Below are 26009 nucleotides of genomic sequence, written 5' to 3' on the forward strand. Positions count from 1 at the left end.
CCGTGCCACCACGAGGACCTATTAAGTAGTGGGAATTGGACATTCCAAATTGGGGAGAAAAGGCGATTAAAAAAAATTCTAAATAAATTGTAACGTTTTTAAAAGAGAGGGTAGAGTCAGTTGACAATTGAGTTTCTTGTAAACAAAAGGCAAGTGGGTTGATAGTTGCAGCTAATCGTGGCAATTCTGCAAAGTTAGCTCTGAGCCCACGGCAGTTCCATTGGACAATAGTGTGATCCATAATTAAGTTGGGAGAATAGGGATATTTCATCTATTTCTGCCTTTTGGTGAGTGGCTCCTACTGCGATGACCAGTCTCTTTCATTTCAACATCTTTAATTGCTTTTGACTTTGCACCTTCATCTTGTGATACTTTTGATTGTGAACATACACCTTTTTTAGAGTTCTTGTTAATAATTAGATTTTCTATATGCAAGTTTTTTTTGGGTAGGGGTTGATGTAGTTTCACTCATTTCCTGAATTTTTTTTTTTTTATCTTAGAGGAGGTATATATTTACAGTTACTGACAGTTTGTGGTTTATCCTCCTGCAACCAGGTCACTGTATGAAAAGTTTTTCGACCACAGAAGCCAAAGTTTTATTTACAGTGAAAGAGGGAATCACAGAGATCAATTTACGTACTTCTGTATAGCTGATTTTCTTTGTTCATCTGATTTTCTGGATTTCTTTCTCTTTAATTCACATCAAGCATTCTTTCGATGTAGCCATATGCTCTCCTGCACAATAGCAGCATTTGGATGGCTTCTGTCAGCTTTCTTTGACATGACCCTCTTCACCACAATTACCAAAGATACGCTTATTCCTGCAGCTGTTGGATCCATGTCCATACTTTTGACAGTTAAAATATCTCAGTGGGTTTGGTACAAAAAGATCCACTGAAACACTCTGTAAAGGGGTTGGAGGGAAAGGAGGAGGCGAGAACTGGCTTGAGAATATAAATAATAGTTTAATGGTCAACTTAACCAAAAACACACAAACATATCCACACACAGGGCAGCTGCCTGTAATTCTCTCTCTCTCGAACTGTCGTCCCTGGCCGCATTTATCCCTTGCGCGCCCCATCAGGCTGATTGGGGAGCGGGTGTGCGTCATTCCAGCCCGGCCCCGCCCTCCTCGTCTCTACACACCGATTTTTATTCTTTCTGGAGGTTGAGGTTTATTGAAGGTAATAATGTAAGTGCCAGTTTTGATAGTTCAGTCCTCTCTTTTGATTACTCTTTTCACAAACATCACTCCTTGAGATTTAAGTTCAAAAGCAATCTCTTCTTCATCTACTTCATCCAATTCTCTCATGCGAATCACTCCTTTGCTGTAGTTGAGTGTTGGATGTGGAGAAGTCTTTATCTCAACTCCAGCAAACAAATTGGCACGCAGAAGATTTTCCACATTAGCCTTTTTGCAACATTCCACTAGAATTTGTCCAGATCGCAGTTTCTTCACTTCTTTGATGGTACCAGCTATTCCTGCAATGCCCTTGTGAATGGCGAAAGGAGATAGCTTTATAATTGGCGTATCTGATAATGTCGATTCAATAATTATAAATTTTGGCCAATCTTCATTGTTAGATGTAGGAGCACACTGATTCTCAGAAGTACAGTCCATGTCCAGGTCTAAAGGTCATTTTTTGGATGTCTGTTTGGTAGCCATGGTTAGTGTATTATGATTCATTATCTCTACTCCCCACCCTCTTTGGAGCCCAACAGGGGTATACACAGAGCGGCGGAAATCCTGCAGATTATGCACCAGGGATATATGGATATATACTCGAGCACAAAGAACAGGTGATGTTCCATCTACTCAATTGACCCTTAGCCAACGCCTTTTGGGGATACTAAAATGATTGCTGATGTAAACATCGCATAGTATAACCAGGTCATGCATAGTATAACAGCCTACAGAGAGGAGGTGCACACTCTGACACACTGGTGTCAGGAGCACAACCTCTCCCTCAACGTCAGTAAGACAAAGGAGCTTGTGGTGGACTTCAGAAGAAAAGACAGAGAACACAGTCCCATCACCATCAATGGAGCACCAGTGGAGAGAGTCAGCAGCTTCAAGTTGCTGGGTGTCCACATCACTGAGGAACTCACATGGTCCATTCACACTGAAGTCGTTGTGAAGAAGGTTCATCAGCGCCTCTTCTTCCTGAGACGGCTAAGGAAGTTTGGAATGAACCGCCACATCCTCACACGGTTCTTACACCTGCACTGTAGAGAGCATCCTGACTGGCTGCATCTCCGCCTGGTACAGCAATAGCACAGCTCACAACCGCAAAGCATTGCAAAGGGTGGTGCGAACTGCCAGACACATCATTGGAGGTGAGCTTCCCTCCCTCCAGGAAATATATACAAGGCAATGTGTGAAAAAAGCTCGGAGGATCATCAGAGACTCCAGCCACCCGAGCCATGGGCTGTTCTCAATGCTACCATCAGGCAGGCGGTATTGCACCATCAGGACCCGCACCAGCCGACTCCATGACAGCTTCTTCCCCCAAGCAATCAGACTTCTGAACTCTTGATCTCCCACGATCAAAATACATCAGCACAGCACTTTATTACTCTTATATCTCACACCGGACTGTCATAAATTATATTATTATTATATATATTCTCTCTTAACAACTGACTATCAACCGACAGCCTGAATGTCAATACAGTACAATACAACCTACTGTACATTCTATATATATACTACTATATATACTTTTTTATTTTTTATTTTTATTGAATAATGTGTATCTATATTGTGCGTATTGTATACTGTACAGTGTATGTTATTATTTGTATATTGTGTTGTGTGTAATTATGTGTATATTAGACTTTAAATTGTGTTGTGTTAATTTGATGTTATTGTAAATTGGTATATGTCTCATCACTGTCACGACTGCTATGTTGATCGGAACTGCACCCAAGAATTTCACACACCATTGCACTTGTGTATATGGCTGTGTGACAATAAATGTGATTTGATTTGATCTGACATGTCTTGACCAGCCGATTGATTGGATCAGGCCTTTCCAATCTCCCGTCTAGGTGAAGTTGGAGCCAAAGCACAGTGTTGAAATAGTGGAAGCTGCAGCAAACCACATTTTTCAGGAACCAGGATCTCTTCCTCCACCGACACAGGTCGCAACTCACAGCGAACAAGTTGCCCTCTTTTGTCGCAATTTACGAGTAGCAGAGGGATGCAAGGATTTTACTTACTAAGGGTCCTTATGGAGAAGTAGGCAGTGATGGTATATTAAAATGGAAATGCTCATGTACAAAAGAGAAAAAAAAAAAAATCTATCCATAATTATGACCCAAGTATGGGGGGCTCAAGGGTTAATCACTCTTGCCCAAGGAGTTGACCCTAGCACTACGGAGGGAAGGAGCGTGCCACTGATCCTTTCACGAGCTACCACCACAAAGGTGAGTCTCGCGCCGTACCCGGTTTCATAAAAAGAAGTAATTAGACGTGCATTTTACCTGGCCCTGATTGAGCACCATGATACGGTCACAGCTGAGCACCGTTTGCAGTCTGTGTGCAATAGTCAGAGTGGTGCAGTCCTGGAAAGCATTACGAATCGTCTCCTGAATTAAACAATCAGTCTCTGTGTCCATGGCCGCAGTGGCCTCATCCAGGATCAAGATCTAAAAATTGGGAGGAAACAAAGTAGATGACCCAGGCTGCGTTTCTCAACAGCATCGCGAGTTTAAGTTGATCGTATTGACCATTAGCGTCAATGGTTTCTAGGTTCTACTTAGGCTTACGAGGCATTTGGGAAATGCAGCCCTGGATAAATGGGACAAAATCTGTTCTGCGTTATCTGCTAATTCCCACTGGCTCTCTCTCATGGACAAGATCAAAGTCAGGCTTACAAAACAAGAGATGCTGTTGGTGTAGGTGGGAGGGTAAACCAGAGTCTCTGATAAAACTCACCTTGCACTGTCTCAGAAGAACTCTGGCCACACAGAGCAGCTGCCTCTCACCAACAGAGAAGTTCTCTCCATTTTCAACCACCTCGGACTCCAGCTTTAGGGGCAGCTGAGACACCTGAACAACAGAGACACAAGACATTGAATTATAGAGATTCAAAGCTGTCGGAAAAATGACAGAGACAGTGAAAAGATGGAGGGAAGAAAAAAAATGAGTAAACTAAGACTAAATCAGAGTTGTCATACTTGCACTTATGTGTGAGAGACAACATAAGAAGGTGGTATGTAATAGAACTTGCAACCTGAAACTATTTTGCCTGGAAATGCTATACATGGAATGTCGCTTTGACTTTTGGTGCATTCTCTTACACATTCTTTCATGTGTGTCCTCTCCAGGGCATCCCAGATTAGATCTTCTGAATACTGGTTAAATGGATCCAGGTTGGATCTGTTTGAGGAGAACACAACAGAAAAATTCCTCACTATACTGTATATGAAGAAAATATGTAAGTTACAAATAAATACATTTATGCAAAACACTCTGAGGATGCCCCCTCTGTGAATCATCACCTTACCGTGGTAGAGGGGTTTGGGTGCCTCAATGAGCCCAGGAGCTATGTTGTCTGGGGCAATTGCCCCTGGTAGGGTCTCTCAAGGCAAATTGGTCTGGGTGAGTGGACAGAGTGGACCCTATGAGTTTCAACAACAAGGAACCAGAAACCTCACCCGGAATAGGGAAACTGGGGCCCCGCCCTGGAGCCAGGCCTGGGGAGGGAGCTAGTTGGCGAGCGCCTGGTGGTCGGGCCTTCACCCATGGGGCCCGGCCGGGCACAGCCTGAAGGAGCAAAATGGGACCACCCAGCTGTGCACTCACCACCCGCGGCAGGAGACATAAGGGTCCGGTGCAATGTGGATCAGGCGGCAGTCGATGGCAGGGACCTTGGCGGACCGATCCTAGTTTACCGAAGCTGGCTCTTGGAACATGGAACGTAACCTCACTGGTGTGGGAGATAGTGATGTACTGGTTATATATAGTTGGGCTTACCTCCACACACAGCTTGGGCTCTGGAACCAAACTTCTGGAGAGAGACTGGACTCTGTCTTACTCTGGAGTTGCCCCTGGGGTGAGGCGTCAGGCAGGTGTGGGCTTTCTTATAGCCCCGCGGTTTGGCGCTTCTACGTTGGGGTTCGAGCGTGAATGAGCGGGTCGCCTCCATGAGGCTCCGTATTGGAGGTTGGACTGTGACGGTTGTTTGTGCTTATGTGCCAAACACCAGTTCAGAGTATCCATCCTTCTTGGAGTCCTTGGGTGGGGTGTTGGAAGGCACCCCGTTGGAGACTACGTTGTTCTTCTGGGGGACTTCAACGCCCATGTGGGTGAACCAGAGTGGTGTTTTGTTATTGGACTTCTGTGCTAATCACAGTTTGTCCATAACAAACACCATGTTTAAGCATAAGGGTGCACATAAGTGCACTTGGCACCAGGACACCCTAGGCCGCAGGTCGATGACCGATTTTGTAATCGTATCATCAGACCTGCAACCATATGTCTTGGACACTCGGGTGAAGAGAGGAGCTGAGCTATCAACTGATCACTACCTGGTGGTGAGTTTGATCAGATGACAGGGGAAGATGCCGAGGAGACCTGAGGAGACCTGAGAAGCCCAAACGTATAGGCTTCCCTGGTACCGGCAGGCCAAGCGGTACACTGCTCGTATAGTTGCTGAAGCAAAAACTCGGGCATGGGAGGAGTTTGGAGAGGCCATGGAAAGAGAATTCCAGTCGGTCTTGAAGAGATTCTGGCAAACTTCAGGCAGCTCGGGGGGGGGGAGCAGTTCTCTGCCCATGCTATGTACAGCGGGGGGGGGCTGCTGACCTCAACTGGGGATATAGATGGGCAGTGGAGAGAACACATTGAGGACCTCCTGAACCCTGCCGACACGCCTTCTGGGGAGGATGCAGTGTCAGAGGACTCTAAGGAGGACTTGCCCATCACAGTTGCTGAGGTCATTGAGGTAGTCAATAAACTCCTCAGTGGCAGGGCTCCTGGGTGGATGAGATTTACCCAGAATATATGAAGGCTCTGGATGTTGTTGGGTTGTCTTTGTTGACACGCCTTTTCAACATTGCGTGGAAGGGAGTACGGTACCCTTGGATTGGCAAACTGGGGTGGTGGAAAGAAGCCTATGCTTGGGTGCTGGAAAGAAGGGTTCAGCTGGTGGTTGAACCTTGGATTCAGGAGGAAAAATGCGGATTCCGTCCTGGGCGTGGAACATTGGACCAACTTTTTACCCACTCAAGAATATTGGAGGGATCATGGGAGTTTGCCAAACCAGTCTACATGTGTTTTGTGGACTTGGAAAAGGCATACGACCGTGTCCCGAGAGGAAATCTGTGTTGGGTGCTTCGGGAGTATGGGGCATCGGGCTTGCTGCTAAGAGCCATACAGTCCCTTTATGACCGGAGCAAGAGTTTGGTTTGCACTGCAGGCAGTAAGTCAAACTTGTTACCAGTGAATGTTGGACTCCACCAGGGTTGCCCCTTGTCACCGGTTCTGTTCATAATTTTTATGGATAGAATTTCTAGGTGCAGCCAAGGGGTGGAAGGGGTCCAATTCAGTGACCTCATAATTGCATCCCTGCATTTTGCAGATGATGTGGTCCTGTTGGCTTCATCGTGTAGTGCCCTCCAGTGTTTATTGGGACAGTTTGCAGCTGAGTCTGAAGCGGCAAGAATGAGGATCAGCACCTCCAATCCAAGTCCATGGTCCTCAGCTGGAAAAGGTTAGAGTACCCTCTTCATGTTGGAGATGAGTGGCTGCCCCAGGTGGAGGAGTTCAAGTATCTTGGGGTCTTATTCAAGAGTGATGGAAGAATAGAGCGTGAAATCGACAGACGGATCGGTGCAGCGTCAGCAGTTATGCAGGCATTGTACCGATCAGTCGTGGTGAAGAGAGAGCTGAACCTGAAGGCAAGGTAAATATACCAGTCGATCTACGTTTCTACCCTCTCCTATGGTTACGAGCTTTGGGTAGCTGTGATGAGGAGGAGGGCTTGGCTGGGCTGCGAGGGTGTGCGCCTGGCGCTGAATCAGCTGGGAGAGGGATAAAGAGGAGCCGAGGACGCCATTGAGAGAGAGAGACACTCATGCCTGTGTGTGTGTGTCATTATGTTTCAGTTCAGCGTTTTATGTCAAATTAAAGTTCTGTTGATTGTTCACTCTGGTTCTCGCTTCTTCCTTGGTAGGGAAGGCAGAGTCTACCACAGTGGTGCTGAAACCTGGGATAGGAGGAAGGCGCGCCATCTAAAAAGCCCACGCTGCTGGGGAAGGATCACGACAATGAGGAAGTATAATACGGTGGTACTGGAGTGGTTCGACCGAAGGCAGGAGTCCGCTGCTGTCCGCCAAGAAATGAAGGAGCTGATGCTGTCCGCCAGGGGGCAAGTGAGCTTGATGCCGTCCGCCAGGAAGCGGAAGACCGCTGCCGGACGCCAGAGGGCGGAGGTGCCGCTACCGTCCACCAGGGGGTGGGGGAGCTTGCTGCCGTCTGCCACGAGGTGAGGTCCAATGCCATCGCCTGGCGTCGTGGAGGACCGCTGCCCAGCTGGCCGAGAACCGAATGGCAGCATGGTTGGGGACTGGAGTGTTTTTTTCTCTCTCTTTCTCTGTCCCTCCCCTGCTCTATCCCTCTCCCCTCTCCCTCCCCTCATCTCTCCCAGAGTCCAAAGAGGCAGGGAAGGAGGTTTCCCCAGCTCATATCGGGCGGTAGAGGAGTGTGATGAGGAGGAGGGCTTGGCTGGGCCGTGAGGGTGTGTGCCCGATGCTGAATCAGCTCAATCAGCCGGGAGAGGGAGAGAGACACTCATGCCTGTGTGTGTGTGTCATTATATTTCAGTTCAGCTTTTTATGTCAAATTAAAGTTCTGCTGATTGTTCACTCCGGTTCTCACTTCCTCCTTGGTAGGGAAGGCAAAGTCTGCCACAGTAAATTACTCTAAAAAAGTAATTAATTACTAACTACTAATTACATCTTCTACAGTGTAATTAGATTACTGTACTAATTACTCTGACTGAAAAGTAACTGCATTACTTATTACTAAATTACTTTCTAAAACCCTTATCAACCTCGACCAGATGAAAAATACAAGGATAGACATGAAATTTTTCTTTTTATTCTTTCAAATAAATAATATAAAATTAAATAAATTATTCATGAACTGGCCAAAGAATTTAAGGGGGCTGCATTTAATTAGAAAACATACATTTTAACATAAGACATTACATTTCGATTTTAAATTTAATATTGTTTTATATAGAATTGCTCTATAGTCTATACAGTATTGAACACAATTACATCAGAAGTAACTGTAATTAAATTACTGAAATATTCAGAGTAATCTCATACTTTTTTCAATTAAAAAGTAATTACAGTAATTAATTACTTAGTAATGCATTACACCCAACACTGTTGGGTAGTGACCGAAAGGATAAGATCGCAGATACAAGCGTCGGAAGTGAATTTCCTTCGTAGGGCGTCTGGCCTCAGCCTTTGAGATAGGGTAAGGAGCTCGGACATTCGGGAAGGGCTCAAAGTAGAGCTGCTGCTCCTCCGTATCGAAAGGAGCCAGTTGAGGTGGTTCGGACATCTTTCTAGGATGCCCCCCGGACACCTCCCTGTAGAGGTATTCCGGTCATGTCCATCTGGGAGGAGACCCCGGGCAGACCCAGGACAAGCTGGAGAGATTATATCTCTAGGCTGGCCTGGTAACGCCTCGGTATTCTCCCGGGAGAGCTGGCTGAAGTGACTGGAGAGATGGAGGTCTGGGTATCCCTGCTCAGACTGCTGCCCTGTGACCCGGACCCGGATAAGCGGGAGAAAATGGATGGATGGATGGATGCATTAAGGCCCTTTCACATGACTCACGTCAACGTAACACAATGATTGATCATTAAATTCTATGGCACGAAGCATCTAACAACCTACCGCCGCATTGCGTCCAGGTCAAGCATTAAAACGTGACACTCACAGTGCAAAAAATTTGAACTTTGGTCCCATACACCACTGACCTTTAAAGCACAGCCAATGATTACTGGGCAATTCGTATAAGGTTTAACAGTGCTGGCCCACTTTTTCAGCTGCCTTGGTTCCGGAAATATTTTTCCCATTAATACATTCCATAGTGATTTCATAAAATTCTTCATAAAAGAGTTCTAAGCCATGAGCACTAAGCAGCCAGCTCTGAGATGAATCACAACATACAATTTTTGATTGAGCAACAAAGCATTTGAGAAAAGATACAAGATGTTTTTAAGGAGGGAATGAACTACAATCCCATTAAGCATACGAAGGATTTAATCAAATTAAAAACAAGGGAATTGTATAACAACAGAAGCATTTACGTAAGGAATAATTGACAACGGACCACTGAATTATTGAAAAATAATGCACACCCGAGGTGCTAATGCGGTCATGACGTGTAGCAGAATGGCCATTACACCTCGGGTTTGCATTATTTTTCAATAATTCAACAGATCAGAGTCAATTATTCCACTTATACCATGGTTACCACACCTTAAGACATCGTTCAGGATTTTATCTCGAGACATTTTCTGATTTTCGTACCCAAAACGCTTGTGAGTGGAGCTACTTTCTTCCGCCACAGATTCATCGTCTTGCTTTGATACAGTCCAAGCCTTCATTGCTAGTTAAAAAAATGTCACTTTAGAAAATGGAACGAAGGCTTGCGCTGCTAAGCACTTAACAGAGTAGCAAGGTATTGTCTGTGTGTGTGTGTGTGTGTGTGTGTGTGTGTGTGTGTGTGTGAGCGAGAGAGAAAGAAAACAGAGAGATCGAATGTGGCATTATTACCTGTGTTTGCTGGGGGTCTCATCAGCAGTAACATCGCTTCAAATCGCCAAGATGCAACTTTAACTATACTTCTCAGCAGCAGCGAGTATCCCCATTCTTGTACATAGCTTTCATGTTGCTACACAACTGTTTTATTAAGTCGCGGGTGTCCGCTGACATCAAGCGTTTGTGCGCAATGTGTGCGACTCGTGAGTGTGTGTGCGTCCACATATGAGAACGTAAAAGAGGGAGAGCGTGAGAGTGCATTCCATAAATATAAAAAGGTATTTCAAATAGTATAGAAACTATTGTATTGATGAAGTTGCAGTGGTGTGTTGACATCAACACTCTATTTTTTTTGTCGCGACTCAAGTATCTGTGTGTGTTTGTGCGTATGCTTGTGTTTCAGCGTTTGTGAGTATGGGTGAGATGAGAGCGAAAGGAGCGTGAGGGAGAGCAATAGCGAAGTGATATGGAACCGTGATGCGGTCAAGACCTGGAACTTCATCATATCCGTGCGTTTACTTGAAAATAATTGCACACCTTAAAATGCTTGTCAACAAATAAGAATCAAGCATTAAACAGCCCCCGGTATAGCATCAATTAACAACCTCTGAGCTAATGATACGTCTGTCTTTAAAGGTTTATAGGCTGTTGTTAAATATCAATTCCTCTATGGAAATAATAAATGGGATTTTTACTTCCAGAATCAGACTGTTTTGCACTATTACATATATGGTGCCAGCACTAAAATCAAAACAACATGGAAGAGAGATGGATCCTGTTCAAGAGAAGGATCAAACTCATATCATGACATTTAGATATAAAATGCTTCATGGGTCCTTTAATATTTTGCAATGTATCAAATAAATCATCAAGACTTTTTCTTGTTCGTAGCTTAAATGAGTTACCTCGTTTGTATAAACTGAAAGTGGCACATGATGTTCCTGTTGACAGGTGCGTTAGAGCCTTGACGGAAGGCATGTGAAAAAGCCTTAAGGAATACAGATGAAATAAAGCATAAGTCCTAAGTCCAAGGAGAGCCTGCCTACCTGACAGTACCACTGAAAAGCACTGGCTCCTGAGGAATGATTGACAGTTTGCTGCGCAAATCTGCAAGGCCAATGTCACAGATGTTGACACCATCAATCTTAATGGAGCCACCACAAGGTTCAACCAGCCGGTAGAGAACCACTCCCAAAGACGACTTTCCTGAGGACAGATTTTATGTAAACTTAATTTCCCATATTTCCCATTTCATTTTCTTTAACAAAGTACTATTTCAAGAAAGGCCCAATTCAGATACTAATTCTAAAAGTTGAATACCTAGTGGATCTTTTTATTGTTCAAAAAAGACATGAGGAGAAGAGACTGACCTGAGCCTGTTCGTCCCACAATCCCAATCTTCTCTTTTGGTCGAATGGTGCAGGAAACTTTCTTTAGTATCAGCGGAAGGTTGTCTCTGTACCTCATCTCTGTTCCATCAAACACAATCTCACCCTCCTGGGGCCAGTCAGATGGAGGAGCCTTGTTTTTCACCCTGGCAGGGGCCTCCAGAGACAGAGACTATGATAAAGAGAGAGGGGTATTTTGACAAAGCAAAGGTTGAAATGTATCCTCTCTAAATTATTTGTGTAACAGATGTCAAAAAATAAGTTTTCAATGTTAACTTGGAACTGTCAGTCACAAACTGATAAGGGACCAGTACCTTGATGTATTGATGGATTCGCTCTACTGAGGTGAAACGAGCTTCGGTCTCAGAGGCCAAGCGAACAGTAAACTGAAATAATCCAGTGAGCTGTAAGAGATGAAAGAGATGCTCAGTAAGGTACAATCTGCTTCCTTTAGGAAATGCTTTAACTTCATGTTGTGTGATCTAATGTTTACTGACACTGTCACCCTATCCAATCTCTTTTTAAAAAAAAATAATTTGTTTCCTACACTTCAATAAAGGTCTAGAGTTGTTTCGATTGCTTGGACTGAAAGTTAAATTCTCCCTTCCCCCACAAGTCCCACATTGTATTATTTGGCTCTGAATGGCAGCATATTGCCATCATCAATGTGAGTACCACTGTAAGTAGTAGCGGCAGCTGTTTACCACTGTAGCTAGGTGATGATGACTCATGAGGTGAAGGTGCCAAAAATGTAATATATTGTTTGTTTCGCTAATTGTTTTTTGTCCTTTAGAGCTTTCTGAAAGAACTAAGGCCACATCCACATAAATATGTTTCATTTGAACATGCAATGGGCCTCATTCATGAAACTTTAGAAAATATATGCGTAAATTTATATATGGAAAAATATATGGAAAAAAATTTATATTTTCAAAAAATAAATTCAAGCAGTAAAGAAAAATTCAGTATAGGCTACTGTTTAAAAAGAAAAAGCTTTTTCTTCATCTTTTTTTTAATTTGTTATTTTTTAATGTTAAATTCACTCATTTAATTATTAGTACATTTTTTCATTACTTTATAAAATTTTAGTACTTTTGAAATTGAATTTCACTATCAAAATGTAGTCATCATGACAGTTTGCCTGAAAGAACACAACACGTTCTAATGTTTTATGCATGATTTACACGTGATTGGGAGCAAGTGTACATTTTGTTAGTACCAACTTATGTTTTAAAAATACGAAAACATTCATGAATCCAAGAATTTACATCAGAATGGCTTAACGAACGATTTACACAAAAATTAGTTCTGCTCGTGTTTCTTGAATGAGGCCCATTGATTTTGCTACATTTATGCCTAATCCACACTGAAACTGTTACTTTCTAAAACAATCTCAAGAATCACATATTTGGAAAGCAATGCAGTTTATAAACAAAAACAGATTAGTGTGGATGTGGCCAAACAAAGGTGCACAGAATGCTACTTTCACTTGTCTGCTGTGTATACATTGCAAGAGATGAGAAAAATGCAAGCTATGAGTAGGGTTGCAACGCTATGAGATTTTCAAGGTATGATAACCATCTCAGAAAATATCACGGTTTCACGGTATACGGTATTACACAATTACTATTATCAGTTACAAAGGAGTGAAAACAGATTTTTTTTTTTTTTTTTTTTTTTTGAGCAAACACTTTATTATAATTGAAACTTGAAACAATTTTTTTTATTGAAGTATGTGTAAAAAAAGTCTCCCTTCTGAAAATAAATAAAATAAATAGAATAAATCAGAAAGCTAACAGAATTATAATAATAAACCAAATTACAAACATGATAAAATAATAGCATGCAACTATAACATGTTATATAACTAAAGCATGTTAGTTTACATGTTAGCATAGCATGTTAAATTAACTACTAAATGAAAAATAACATCAGCTGTGTGAGCTTTTAAAGTAATGTCCTATGATTGTTAATTAACAATTAACATATACTGTAGGTGCGCGAAAGCACAGCCAGACTGTTCCTGTCTGTACCTTTAACTCAGTGGTTCTCAACTGGTTTTGCTTCAGGACCAGATGTTACATTGGAAATCAAGTGGCGACCCACCATAGTAAAAACATAACCTGTATCTAATGTATCCTGGGTCGCATTTCCTTTTATGTTGCATAGTTTTGTTCATGGTTTTCAAGTACAAGGACATGCATCAAGTAACATTATTTTTGTTGTTGACGTCAACAACAAAAGCGACAGGAAGTTTTCTCTTCCCCTTTTAAAGATTGAAGAGCATATTTACTTATATGAGCCCATTATTATCCTGTTTGTTTCCTAATTTCAAACATAATTCAAACAGAACAGACATATTACGCAGGAGGAAAGGCTCCTCATTACCATGGTTAGGTCAGTGTAGCTAGTCTTAAATAATAGTAATAATAATAACAAATTATAGTATTTATGATAAAATAAATACTAGCTGAAACACATCTTGAAAAATGCCACTGTTGATATAAAATGAGGTCTAATAGATTCTACCTTTAGATTATTTCATATGAAACTATAACTTTGTCAAAATATAAGTTACTTTTACTCGTGTAAAATTGTGAAACAATTGTGTAAAGGTGATACATAGCACATAACACAGTGTTGCTCTTTTCCTCCTCAGTGCTGTTTGGCATGTCAGGGCTGCCTACTGAGGTTCGACCTGACTTCCTCCGTAACGCTTTAAACTCAAAGTCTCACTAGAATTGAAAATGGTCACATCAGTTTTGAGGTCTGCGCTCCACAATATTGAGGGAAGCCCTGTTGTTGCACGTGCGCATCAGAGAGAAGAGCAGATCATGATCGTAAGCTGGTTCCGTTACACTCGTGCGAAAGTGCAGATGAGAAGCCTTTAGCTGATTGTGAGGTTATCATTAAATCTGCCTCGGCAGTGCTAAATAGGCTATCACTTGGGCGGCCGCCAAAATATCTTCAATGGGAGAACCATGGCATTGTTCTTTCCCTGCTGTCCACGACCCAGTCCGAATAGACCTGCGACCCACCAGATGAGAAACACTGCTTTAACTCACACACACACACTCACTTATGGTCAGACCCCCTCACCTCGCTTCTCTCGGACATTTTCTCCGCTGCATGTGTGTGTGCGGTGCAAGTTGACGAGTCTGACAAACAGGCGAGGAGTAAAGGAGATGTGCACTCGCAGGTGAGATTCTCCATCCGGTTGCATTTTTTTCTCAATACCAAAGTTAAGCAAATGAACATGGTATGATAACCGTCAATTTTCATACCGTGGTATACCGTGAAACCGGTATACCGCTGCAACCCTAGCTATGAGCCCAAGACAATTTCTGTGTAGACAAGCAGCAATGAGAAATGCATTTGCTGCACTGCCTGCATTGCATTAGTCCTGCTTTTCTATATCAATAGCGGAAGTCAAATGGACTCAAGTCCAGACCCAAAACTCTAGTGGGAAAATGGTCTAAAGCTGAAAAAAACAAATTATTGGGGACTAAAAGAGAAAAAAAAAACTGACACAAAAAGTTAATGCCTAACTATAAGCAGTACATGTACTGTACATCAAAAACATATTACACAACTTCCCCTTACCTGAACAGCATAGGAAATGGCCAGGCCTGCGTAAGCGGGAGGAATCTGGCCATGCATGAGGACAATCATCAAAGCTGTGACACTAATGAGAGCCACGCTGATCACATCCAGACGCACAGCTAGCCAGCGCATGGCACAGCTAAACAGATAAAAGGGAGCCTGGTTCTGATCCAGCAGCTCCTGATACCTTTGGGAACAGACACAGACAAAGTCTATCAACCAAGCTCACAGGAGGCCCTGGGTAAGGGAACACCTCAAGTAGTACCAATCATATTGTATAGAAACACACAATAAAGTGAGGAGTAAATAAGTATTGTGATCTTCCAGCATTCACCTGTTCAGGAATTCGTCCTCTTTGCCATATGCATGCACTGTTGTCAGGCCCTGAATGCTAGAGGCAATGTGGGACAGGAAAGGCGACTGTGTGACGTTGTCTAATCGTTTGAGTTCCCGAATAAATACCCGAGAAACCACATGCAGCACAGTAAAGAGCAGCACCAGTGGCCCCACTGCCACCAGGAACCAGGGGAACACGCTGCTAATCACACCCAGGCAGAATAGCACCAGAATCACGTTCTGAATGAACATTTCGGCCTGGAAAGGCAAACGTGTGTCCACTGCAAAGACAAAGAGGGGAGAGTTTAGAAGTGTAGAAGACAAAGGTCTGAGTAGATCTAATAATATAATATAAACATCGGTTTGTCTGAATATGACATGCATTCGAAAACATAAGTCTGATCCTACCTTCATCCATGTCTTTAGAGAACCTGTTGAGTATGCGTGCTGTGGGCGTTGTGTCAAAAAATTTCATGGGACTACGAAGAATCTTCTGGAAAAGTTCATCATGAAGGCTTGAGGAGGCACGGAGAGTACACTAATAACAAACAAAAAAAGATACACAGGTCACCATTGAGACAGACCACTCCCTCTGACATGGCAAGTCTAAATTACAGGTCCAGCTGTAGGCAAGATCATGACTCGGACCTTTGTACAAGGTTAAACAAATCTCACCTTGACAAACACAATGCCTCGCAGTAGTTTGAGAAGGAGCATGATACCCATAGACATAGTGTAGACAGCAGCATAGTGTTGCATCAGTGGGTTATCTCGCATACTTTCACTCAATACCGAACTGTTCCCCACCTGCACTGTGGTGTTCTGTTGAGCAAGAAATCATAGGACACACATTTAAATGCACAAAAAAAACACACTCTAAAAGAATCTTGCATTAATCAATTTGCATTAAGAATGGTACTCCTTAAAGGAATATTCCGGGTTCAATACAAGTCAAGCTCAAACAACAGCATTTGTGGCATAATGTTGATTACAAAAAAAGGATTTCAACTCAGAGGTTACAGTGAGGCAGTTGCAATGGAAATGATTAGGGCCAATTTTTGGAGGGTTTAAAGGCGGTAATGTGAAGCTTATTATTTTATAAAAGCACTTACATTAATTCTTCCGTTAAAACTTGTTTATTATTGAGCTGTAATGTTGTTTATACCAACGTTTCAAAGGTCGTTTTATGGTTTACACGTTATGTCATCATGGCAACGAAGTTGTAAAATTGGATACAACTTTACACAGATAAGGTTAGTAAGCAATTTTACCACTCTAAAATCATGTTAACATGCATATTGTTTACGTCTTGTTGGTTATATTTTTGAAACTGCAAATGTATTAATACAAATGATTTCACTTTTGAAATAACGGCATGACATAATCAGAGGTCTTAAAGTTTAAAATAATAATTAAAACATTGATACAAAATTGCAGCAGTGTATTTAATACATTTTGTGGGTGAAAAAGTATAATCATTTGTATAATAAAGTCATTTTTGATTTGTCATTTCTTTTTCTTTTTTTTTTCCTTTTTCACCCAATTTGGAATGCCCAATTCCCAGTGCGCTTTTTAAGTCCTCGTGGTCGCGTAGTGATTCGCCTCAGTCTGGGTGGCGGAGGACGAATCCCAGTTGCCTCCGCATCTGAGACCATCAACCCGCGCATCTTATCACGTGGCTTGTTGAGCGCGTTGCCACGGAGATATAGTGCATGTGGAGGCTTCACGCCATCCACCGTGGCATCCACGCTCAACTCACCACGTGCCCCACTGAGAACGAACCACATTATGGCGACCACGAGGAGGTTACCCCATGTGACTCTACCCTCCCTAGCAACCGGGCCAATTTGGTTGCTTAGGAGTCCTGGCTGGAGTCACTCAGCACGCCCTGGGATTCCAACTAGCAAACTCCAGAGGTGGTAGCCAGCGTCTTTTACCACTGAGCTACTCAGGCCCCGATATTTTTAATTTCTGATGAAAACATTCAATGAAGATATAACACCAACAGCTCCAGAAAGAAAAGACACAACCAAGCAGTAAAGGTCACTCTCTGTCTCTCCTCTAATGGTTGAACAAGCTCTCTTTTACCCAAACATTCACAAAAGTATAAAGTAGTGTCCAAAAACATTTTAGCACATTTGGCAACTAATCTATAGATTTAAAAATGGGTACACGGATGGTGCTTTGTGACACTATGTACAGTGAATAGAAGTAAATATAAAAAAAAATAAAAAATGTCCATAAGTGAATGTAAGGGAAGGGAATCTACCCTTCCCTTCCTCCTAACTGCCCATCTTTTCTTACCCCACTGCCCTGTTTGATCCAGTAGCTAAGCCACCAGTTGCTGAAGGCTGTGCTGCCCACATTGAGAACAAAAAGGGCTAGGATGAGGAGGAAGACGGGCAGCCCTCCTAAAGCCTGGATGTACACTTTATACACTGCCCAGGGCACTGAGCCCTTCCCTCGCTCTTCCACCTGCATCAGCTGACCTGAAGGAAAGAAGTAAATCAGTAGTTCAAATACAAGGCAAAGTATGACAAAATATGAGGTCATACAGCGTACAGTATGATTTACAATGTGTTTAACATACCTTCATTTTGGTTGGCTGATTTTTCTTTTTTGACGGATCCTGCCTTCTTAGTCTCTAAAGGTTTCTTCAAGGAACTCCCAGAGTTCTTATTCGGAACCTAAGAGGACAAAACAACAGAATTTGAAAAACTGTCAGGTTTTCAGGTTCCCTATGATAGTCTTACTATATTTTCTATTTCATGTTTCAGAAATGAAAAATATGAACTCAACAACAGGGATGAAATGTTTAACAGTTAAAGTATGACAACAGTTGGGTGGCTGCTGGCACACTAGCCCACAGTCCGTGCTCTATCGTTCTAGCTCACAAAACTGGAAAACACTTTGAGGTTAATCAGTCCTAATCTGACTGGCTGGTTTGATGGAACTTCCACAAGTAGAAGCCCACAGGACTTTTCATCAGTCTGCCTGGAAACAGAGTCATGTTCACGCTGTTGTTCAATGTATTGATAGAAAGAGCAATTTGAAGACAAAATAATCACCAGATTTGCCCTAAGTTTGCCAGGTTAGTGACATCCAATTTTTTTAAAGATATTCAGAGTTTCGTTTGAGGCATGTAGCAGAAAGAGGAAATCCACAAGCAGAGCAGCATATTCTGCCTAGTCTACATACACTATATTGCCAAAAGTATTCACTCACCCATCCAAATAATTGAATTCAGGTGTTCCAATCACTTCCATGGCCACAGTTGTATAAAATGAAGCACCTAGGCATGCAGACTGCTTCTACAAACATTTGTGAAAGAATGAGCCACTCTCAGGAGCTCAGTGAATTCCAGCGTGGTACTGTGATAGGATGCCACCTGTGCAACAAGTCCAGTCATGAAATTTCCTCGCTACTAAATATTCCACAGTCAGCTGTCAGTGGCATTATAACAAAGTGGAAGCGATTGGGAATGACAGCAACTCAGCCACGAAGTGGTAGGCCACGTAAAATGACAGAGCGGGGTCAGCGGATGCTGAGGCGCATAGTGCGCAGAGGTCACCAACTTTCTGCAGAGTCAATCGCTACAGACCTCCAAAGTTCATGTGGCCTTCAGATTAGCTCAAGAACAGTGCGTAGAGAGCTTCATGGAATGGGTTTCCATGGCCGAGCAGCTGCATCCAAGCCATACATCACCAAGTGCAATGCAAAGCGTTGGATGCAGTGGTGAAAAGCACGCCGCCACTGGACTCTAGAGCAGTGGAGATGCATTCTCTGGAGTGACGAATCACGCTTCTCCATCTGGCAATCTGATGGACGAGTCTGGGTTTGGCGGTTGCCAGGAGAACGGTACTTGTCTGACTGCATTGTGCCAACTGTGAAGTTTGGTGGAGAGGGGATTATGGTGTGGGGTTGTTTTTCAGGAGCTGGGCTTGGTCCCTTAGTTCCAGTGAAAGGAACTCTGAATGCTTCAGCATACCAAGAGACTTTGGACAATTCCATGCTCCCAACTTTGTGGGAACAGTTTGGGGATGGCCCCTTCCTGTTCCAACATGACTGCGCACCAGTGCACAAAGCAAGGTCCATAAAGACATGGATGAGCGAGTTTGGTGTGGAAGAACTTGACTGGCCTGCACAGAGTCCTGACCTCAACCCGACAGAGCACCTTTGGGATGAATTAGAGCGAAGACTGCGAGCCAGGCCTTCTCGTCCAACATCAGTGTCTGACCTCACAAATGCGCTTCTGGAAGAATGGTCAAAAATTCCCATAAACACACTCCTAAACCTTGTGGAAAGCCTTCCCATAAGAGTTGAAGCTGTTATAGCTGCAAAGGGTGGGCCGACATCATATTAAACCCTATGGATTAAGAATGGGATGTCACTTAAGTTCATATGCGTCTAAAGGCAGATGAGCGAATACTTTTGGCAATATAGTGTAGTTATGTCTGTGAAATTCACTGTAATGAGGTTTTCTGTGCTAGACTCTCTACACACTTTCACCATGTGTTTTCTGTGCAATCGCTCGTGGAGATTGCCATGCAATTATATAAAAGATTTCTTTCCCCATGTTGGTCTTTTATTATGGTATCATATATCACAGATAACTCCGCCCCTATACTGCTAATAATGGCAAAACCGACTGTGATCAATCACTTTACGTGTCAGTTAGAGGGCTTTTCCTATCCAAGTGGGTGGGTTCTTGGCCAATCTCAGCAGCTATATGGTCCAGACATTTGCAGTTTCAGTCAAAGGTCTGGCTACGCAAGACAACTGACACACTAACCTCAATGACTGGCGTTTCTCCAAGTTGAAGGTTGTTAAAAATGGCAGCGTAGTCTCCATTCAGATTCATCAGGTCCTCATGGCTGCCTTGTTCTGTGATGCTGCCATCGCGCATGAAGATCACATCATCACAGTCCACCAGGTACTGATAATAATTAAGCACAAATATAGTACATTACCATATGCTCTGATCACAAACAAATGCTATCGTTAATACACATGGTAAATTATCTTTATACAGGATTGTAAGCTTATTCATTATGTCATGTGATTAGGATTTAGTACACACTATTTGGTTACACTAAAATAACTGATCAACAAGTATATGAAAGTGTGACGTCAAAAGATGTAACAATGTAACTGGCCTATACCTGAAGCTGGTGAGTGATGAAGATGACGGTTTTCCCACGCAGCTGCTTCCTTATGGCGTTGTTGAAGATGTGATTTCCGACATGAGCATCCAGAGAACTTAGAGGGTCATCGAGAATGTAAATGTCCCTGTTGCTGTATAAAGCTCGAGCCAGGCTTATCCGCTGGCGCTGCCCACCACTGAGGTTGGCACCACGTTCTCCAATCTAACAGAGGGAGCCATATTTTTTATTACACACCATGTACTGTAGAAAAGCTCGGCCCCAGTTATTCATTTATTTTAAACTGTGACAAACATTTGTGTAAATTCCCATATATCAAGCTTAAAATTATTTTTCATGTACAAAAATGCAGTTTAAATTGAGACTTTTATGAGTAACTCAAATCTAAGGGGCCATTCACACAGGACATGAATGCGTTAAAAAAGCTAGACAGAGTGAAATGGAATTGAATAGCACTGTTGCTAATATAATATGTAATAATAATAAAGTATCACTCTATATGTTTTTTAATATGTAAATATGCTATTCCTGCCCCCAAATTTGATGATTCTTTAAAACTAACATTGATCCTAAGCGCTGTCAACACTGAAAAAATTATTTAACTAAAAATGCACTCATGATGTGAGGCACTGGAAAAACAGCCAAGACATCCATCTAGCGCATGTTTACATAGCTCCAAACATAAAAAATAACACAGCAATAGTGCAAGAATGTGTCCTGTGTGGACGTCCCCTTATAAAGTATCTCTGTTGATTATAGTGTCAATTACCTCAGTCAGATCAGCATTAGGGAGGATGGCCAGATCTGGTCTCAGGCAGCAAGCACTCAGAACAGCTTGATACCTTCCAGAAACAAAAGATATAAAAGACATCAGATCAAAAATATTCTGTGTAAATCTTTTTAGTTAAAATATAAATGGCGTTCCGTTGACGTTACAAATACTTCAGAGTATATTTCTTTAGGAAATGCTTAGAAGCTATTCAATGTCAAATGTGCAAAGCGCTCAAGGTTTTCTGTTCTCATGTCATCTCTGCTGAGTCATAGCACTGTATTCACAAATCTGCCTGCAGGCCCTTTTCACTCACTTAGCCCTTTAGTCCCCTTCACAATGACTCACAAACAGTACTCATAAAATTGATTTAATGGATCCATTTCACAAAAACAAAAAAGTACTGACGCGTTCCAATATAACACTTTTTAAGCCTTATTTGGTGCTCACCTCTCTTCCTCCATTTCCTTGCCGAACAGGATATTGTCACGGAAGGATGCATTAAGAATCCAGGCCTGTTGAGCCACATATGCAAAATCTCCATTAACGGCGACGGTTCCCTCTAAAAGAGTCATCTGTGATACATGCAAAATAGTCATTAAAGAGGATCTAAGGGTTTTTGGAAGTTACAAATATACTGTAACTAATGGATTTTGTCTCCATTGTAGACACACAACAGCTGCTCTTTTTTTTTTTTTTTTACACACACACACCTTTATTAACCAGATCACTTAAATTCTCTTCAATAAAAGCTTACCTGGCCAAGAATGGCAGAGGTGAGAGATGTTTTGCCACTTCCCACACTGCCACAGACTCCAACCAGCTTCCCCTAAAGAGTAAAGCACAGGAATTATTATTAATTATTCCTTTTAACCTTTATCATTACACTACTCACTGGAATCTTGATTATGATTGGTCAATTGTGCCATTCTGCGATCGATATTTTGCAATACTTTGAATTTTTGTATAATGACCACTAAACTCGACAACTGGCCATTGTCCCAAGCAAAAACTTTCTACACAGCTGTGCTAGTTTCATATCTCTTGTTCACTCCGCAGTCTTTTTCTTCTTTCATAAAAGACTAGTTTCAACTCAAATTACCATTTCATGTTCAGTGGTAATCTCATCAACGAAATCACTGACGAAAATGTTTTTTTATTTCAACAACTATAAAGAAGATTAGACGAAAAAGGAGCATCATGATGATAAATAAACAATCTTATTAAACCATACTTTTGATGAAAATTTGACTAGATAAAAATTATACTACAACCTATTAACAGTGCAATATGAAAAGGAGAAGAAACTGTATATAGAATCTGTATATAGAAGAAGATATTAGATTCATGTAACCCATTAATAATTGGGGTTCCCATACGACTCAGTACACTTGACATTGCGTTTATTAACGCATATGGGGAGTGCCTTCTTACACAATCTAGTTGAAACCTCTCTACAATAACGTCAATATTCTAATATTGGCTATGGTATTTGAGCCCCGCCTGTTTTGGCGTGAAACTGTCCGCTATATAAACAGGTGCACAAACACCATTTCCACAGAATTTCTTCCTTCAAGAAAACAATCAGCTCTTGTCTAGAAGCCCTCTACCTTCGCTGTCGATATACACGAGTCAGCGGGCGGAATCTTCGCGGGAAGACTTTCCGCTCCCCTGCAGTGCTCCGGCGAACATCACACCGCCTCGCCAATTGACGTTTCGCTGGTGAACAGGCCTCAGCATCCTGATTCCCAGAGGGGTTGTTTATCCTCACAAAGCAATTGTAAATTATGTATTGTATATTGTGTGATATAAATTTAATTCCTTTATATATTTATATATCTAAAAGAGTCACTTACGTGTTCACGTCTTTTTGAAGACGTCGTTCCGTAACTGTTCCCTGTGCGAGGCACAGCCCGCCATCAGATCAGCATGAGAACTGCGTTTACTGTTTACGTTTACTCATGGAGACAGACTGCCCTCACTGTGAGGGCATGAGTTCAGTCCTCATGCACCTTCCTACCCGCCTCTTCTGTGACATCTGAGGATTCACACGAGGAGGCACAGTGGGGTCGAGCAAGATGATTTTGAGGTGGTCCTCGTAGCATCGTAAGCCCCGCGAGCCCCTCAATCTCTCCGAAGTACGTTTTCTGATACGCTGTGCGAGACGAGCTCCGACCTTCTGAAAGTTTGGGTGGCCTCGTCTCGTGCAGTGGTTCTGACGCTACGGATAATAATGACAATGTCATGTCTCTCGCTGCATCAGGCAAGGGGTCAGTGGATGACGCTGCCACCCCTTCCCCCAGCGAGGGCGAGGAACATGCACGCGCCACTGACAGAGATGCTCCACGTCCTTACATGGGCGGTTGAAGAGCTTCACCTTGAGTGGTCTCCCCCAGAAGAACCTGAACAGTCTCGCCTCGATGAATGGTTCCTGCAGTCCGGACGGCATCAAACGGCAGCGTCCCGCAAATCTACCCCATTCTTCCCTGAAGTTCATAATGAACTAAGTTCTAGCACGCGTCCTTCTCGGTGTGTTCGCGCAGTGATGCCATCCTCTTTAATGTGGATCACGGGGAAGAAAATTGTTATGCCCAATTACCCCCTGTGGAGGAGGCGGTAGTGGCACACCTCTGCCCAGCGAGTAACAGGGCATGGAAATCACGCCCATACATCCTTCCAAACCATGTCGACAAACGTCTGCACTGGCGGGAAAAACTTACTCAGCAGCAGGACAAGCTGGATCAGCACTCCACACAGGCAAATGGACAAGCACGGCTTACATCCAGAGACATTCAAAGAGCTCCGCACCGCTACAGACTTAGCACTGCATACCACGAAAGTCACTGCGCAGGCCATCGGCAAGTCCATGGGCAACCTGGCAGTTCTGGATCGACATATATGGCTGACCCTCACAGAAATGAGTGATAAGGAAAAAGCCACTCTGTTGGATGCTCCAGTGTCTCCAGCCGGCCTCTTTAGTGGCTCTGTGAATAAAGTTGCAGAGCGTTACGTTGCGATTCATCAGCAGTCACAGGCTATGAGACACTTTATGCCCAAACAGAGTACATCACAGCCGGTTCGCCCTCGCTCTGTTTCGAGCCAGCGCTCGACTAAAAGCCCCATACCTGCTGCCTAACTGGCACCTGCGTATCAGCAAGTTCAACAAAAGTGCTCCTGATGGGCACAACCCTTTGAAGCGGAAAGAACCCGCGGTTCCCTCCGGGTCTGCTCCAAAAAATGCTTGGTTGGAGACACAAAAACATTTTCCCCATCTCCCCAATTCTGTTTGCCGGGAAAGGAATATTGTTGTTCACAATATTGTTCAAAATGTTGCACTCAAAATAAATGCAATAAAAAATGCAATAAGTGCAAAAAAGAATACAGCATTCGTTGCAAATGCAAGAGATGCCCACACAGTCTCAATAAAGAGACCTTTTTCCTCTTCAAAGCAAACACATTATGCACAACCGCTTCCCTATCGTGAGCGATGCATTATATAATTTGGTAAACAAACCGAAATACTCTGTCCCGTTACACGGACCCTAACGGGAATTTCAGAATGGGTGCAAAAAAATAATCAAACGTGGTTATACGATCCCATTTGCACGACAGCCACCCTGTTTCAATGGTGTTCTGTCTTCCACGGTTTCACCCGCAGACGCGGCACTGTTACGAGCCGAAATACACAATCTCATCATCAACAACACGATATTGTGCCAAATTGTCTAGCAAAAAAGGGTTTTTACAGCTGTTATTTTCTTGTTCCAAAGAAGGACGGCGGGCTTCGGCCAATCTTGGATCTGAGACATTTAAATTGTGCACTCAAAGTGCCCATTCAAAATTATTACTCAGAAACGGATCTTATTGCATGTACACCCACACGATTGGTTTGCATCGATAGATCTGAAGGATGCGTACTTTCATATCCAAATTGTATGACATCACAGGATTTTTTTGAGATTCACTTTCGAGGGAACAGCATATCAGTTCAAATGTTGAACCTTTGGACTCTGTTGATTTGCACAAGCTCTCTGTTAAGACCGAACTACTGCTGGCTCTGGCCTCAGTAAAACGGGTCAGTGACTTACATGCACTATCAATCGACAATACATGTCTGGAGTTTGGCCCCGGTCTTTCAAGAGCCACTGTCAAACCCAGAAAAGGCTATGTGCCTATGGTCCTAACTACGCCCTTCAGAGCGCAGGTGGTTCACCTTCAGGCCTTCTTCCCTCCTCCATTAATTCTGATGAGGAACAATAATTGCATTTGTTATGCCCTGTGCGGGCACTACACGCATACGTTGAGCGTACACACCAGTTCAGACTGTCTGCTCAGCTCTTTGTATGCTATGGAGGATGCACAAAAGGAATGTCCATCTCCAAGCAAAGACATTCTCACTGGATTGTCGATGCAATTGCCCTGGCTTATGAGTCACAGGGTAAAACTTGCCCAACTGGTGTTAAAGCACACTCAACTAGAGGCTTGGCCTCCTCATGGGCATGGACGAATCGTGTGTCCTTACAGGACATATGTTTTGCAGCAGGATGGTCCTCTCAAAACACATTCGCAAGGTTTTACAACCTAGACGTAACGTCTCTCTCTTCACAAGTCATCTCTGTTTAGAGCGCTTGCTATCCATTGGCCAAATATATATACTTATGCTCATCCCTTTTAGGACAAGCTCTCCGTCTTTTGCACAACCGCCTGCATTAGGCTGTTGTAATTTACCGTAAGTCACAAGCACTTAAATTATAAATAAACTCCCTTCCCGACTGGGTTTGTGAAGGAGTTAATTCATACTATATGACTATAGTTAATATTTTCGTCCTGAGTGCTCCCCTCCTGGCCCGACACGAGGGTCACTCACTGCGGCATACTCTTGTCGGTCACCATCCCATGAGACTGCGGCATCATGCTTCCTTTCTGGGAGGTTATGTCATGTAGTGCGGCGTGATGGGATTC

At 43.0% G+C, this 26009-nt stretch overlaps 1 protein-coding gene across 6 annotated transcripts in view; it reads right to left on the reverse strand.

The window, feature by feature from the left end:
• Positions 1–26009, reverse strand: part of LOC127455741 (ATP-binding cassette sub-family C member 5-like) — a 63729-nt gene that overhangs the window by 5366 nt on the left and 32354 nt on the right. For 5 of the 6 annotated variants that reach the window (XM_051723827.1, XM_051723828.1, XM_051723830.1 and 2 more), the window contains 17 exons: positions 21805–21876; positions 21498–21622; positions 21048–21120; positions 20279–20482; positions 19909–20052; positions 17707–17803; positions 17421–17605; positions 15792–15938; positions 15525–15654; positions 15115–15397; positions 14781–14967; positions 11492–11581; positions 11160–11349; positions 10836–10995; positions 4306–4384; positions 3941–4054; positions 3487–3651 (listed from right to left, as the gene is read on the reverse strand). In XM_051723827.1, coding sequence (XP_051579787.1) covers positions 3487–3651; positions 3941–4054; positions 4306–4384; positions 10836–10995; positions 11160–11349; positions 11492–11581; positions 14781–14967; positions 15115–15397; positions 15525–15654; positions 15792–15938; positions 17421–17605; positions 17707–17803; positions 19909–20052; positions 20279–20482; positions 21048–21120; positions 21498–21622; positions 21805–21876 — 2445 coding nt within the window. Of the gene's footprint in view, positions 1–3486; positions 3652–3940; positions 4055–4305; positions 4385–10835; positions 10996–11159; positions 11350–11491; positions 11582–14780; positions 14968–15114; positions 15398–15524; positions 15655–15791; positions 15939–17420; positions 17606–17706; positions 17804–19908; positions 20053–20278; positions 20483–21047; positions 21121–21497; positions 21623–21804; positions 21877–22657; positions 22780–26009 lie in introns of those variants that run through there. The other variant, XM_051723832.1, reaches the window with a different exon arrangement.

The sequence above is a fragment of the Myxocyprinus asiaticus genome, chromosome 18, assembly GCF_019703515.2.
Source record: "Myxocyprinus asiaticus isolate MX2 ecotype Aquarium Trade chromosome 18, UBuf_Myxa_2, whole genome shotgun sequence".
Classification (NCBI taxonomy): domain Eukaryota; kingdom Metazoa; phylum Chordata; class Actinopteri; order Cypriniformes; family Catostomidae; genus Myxocyprinus; species Myxocyprinus asiaticus.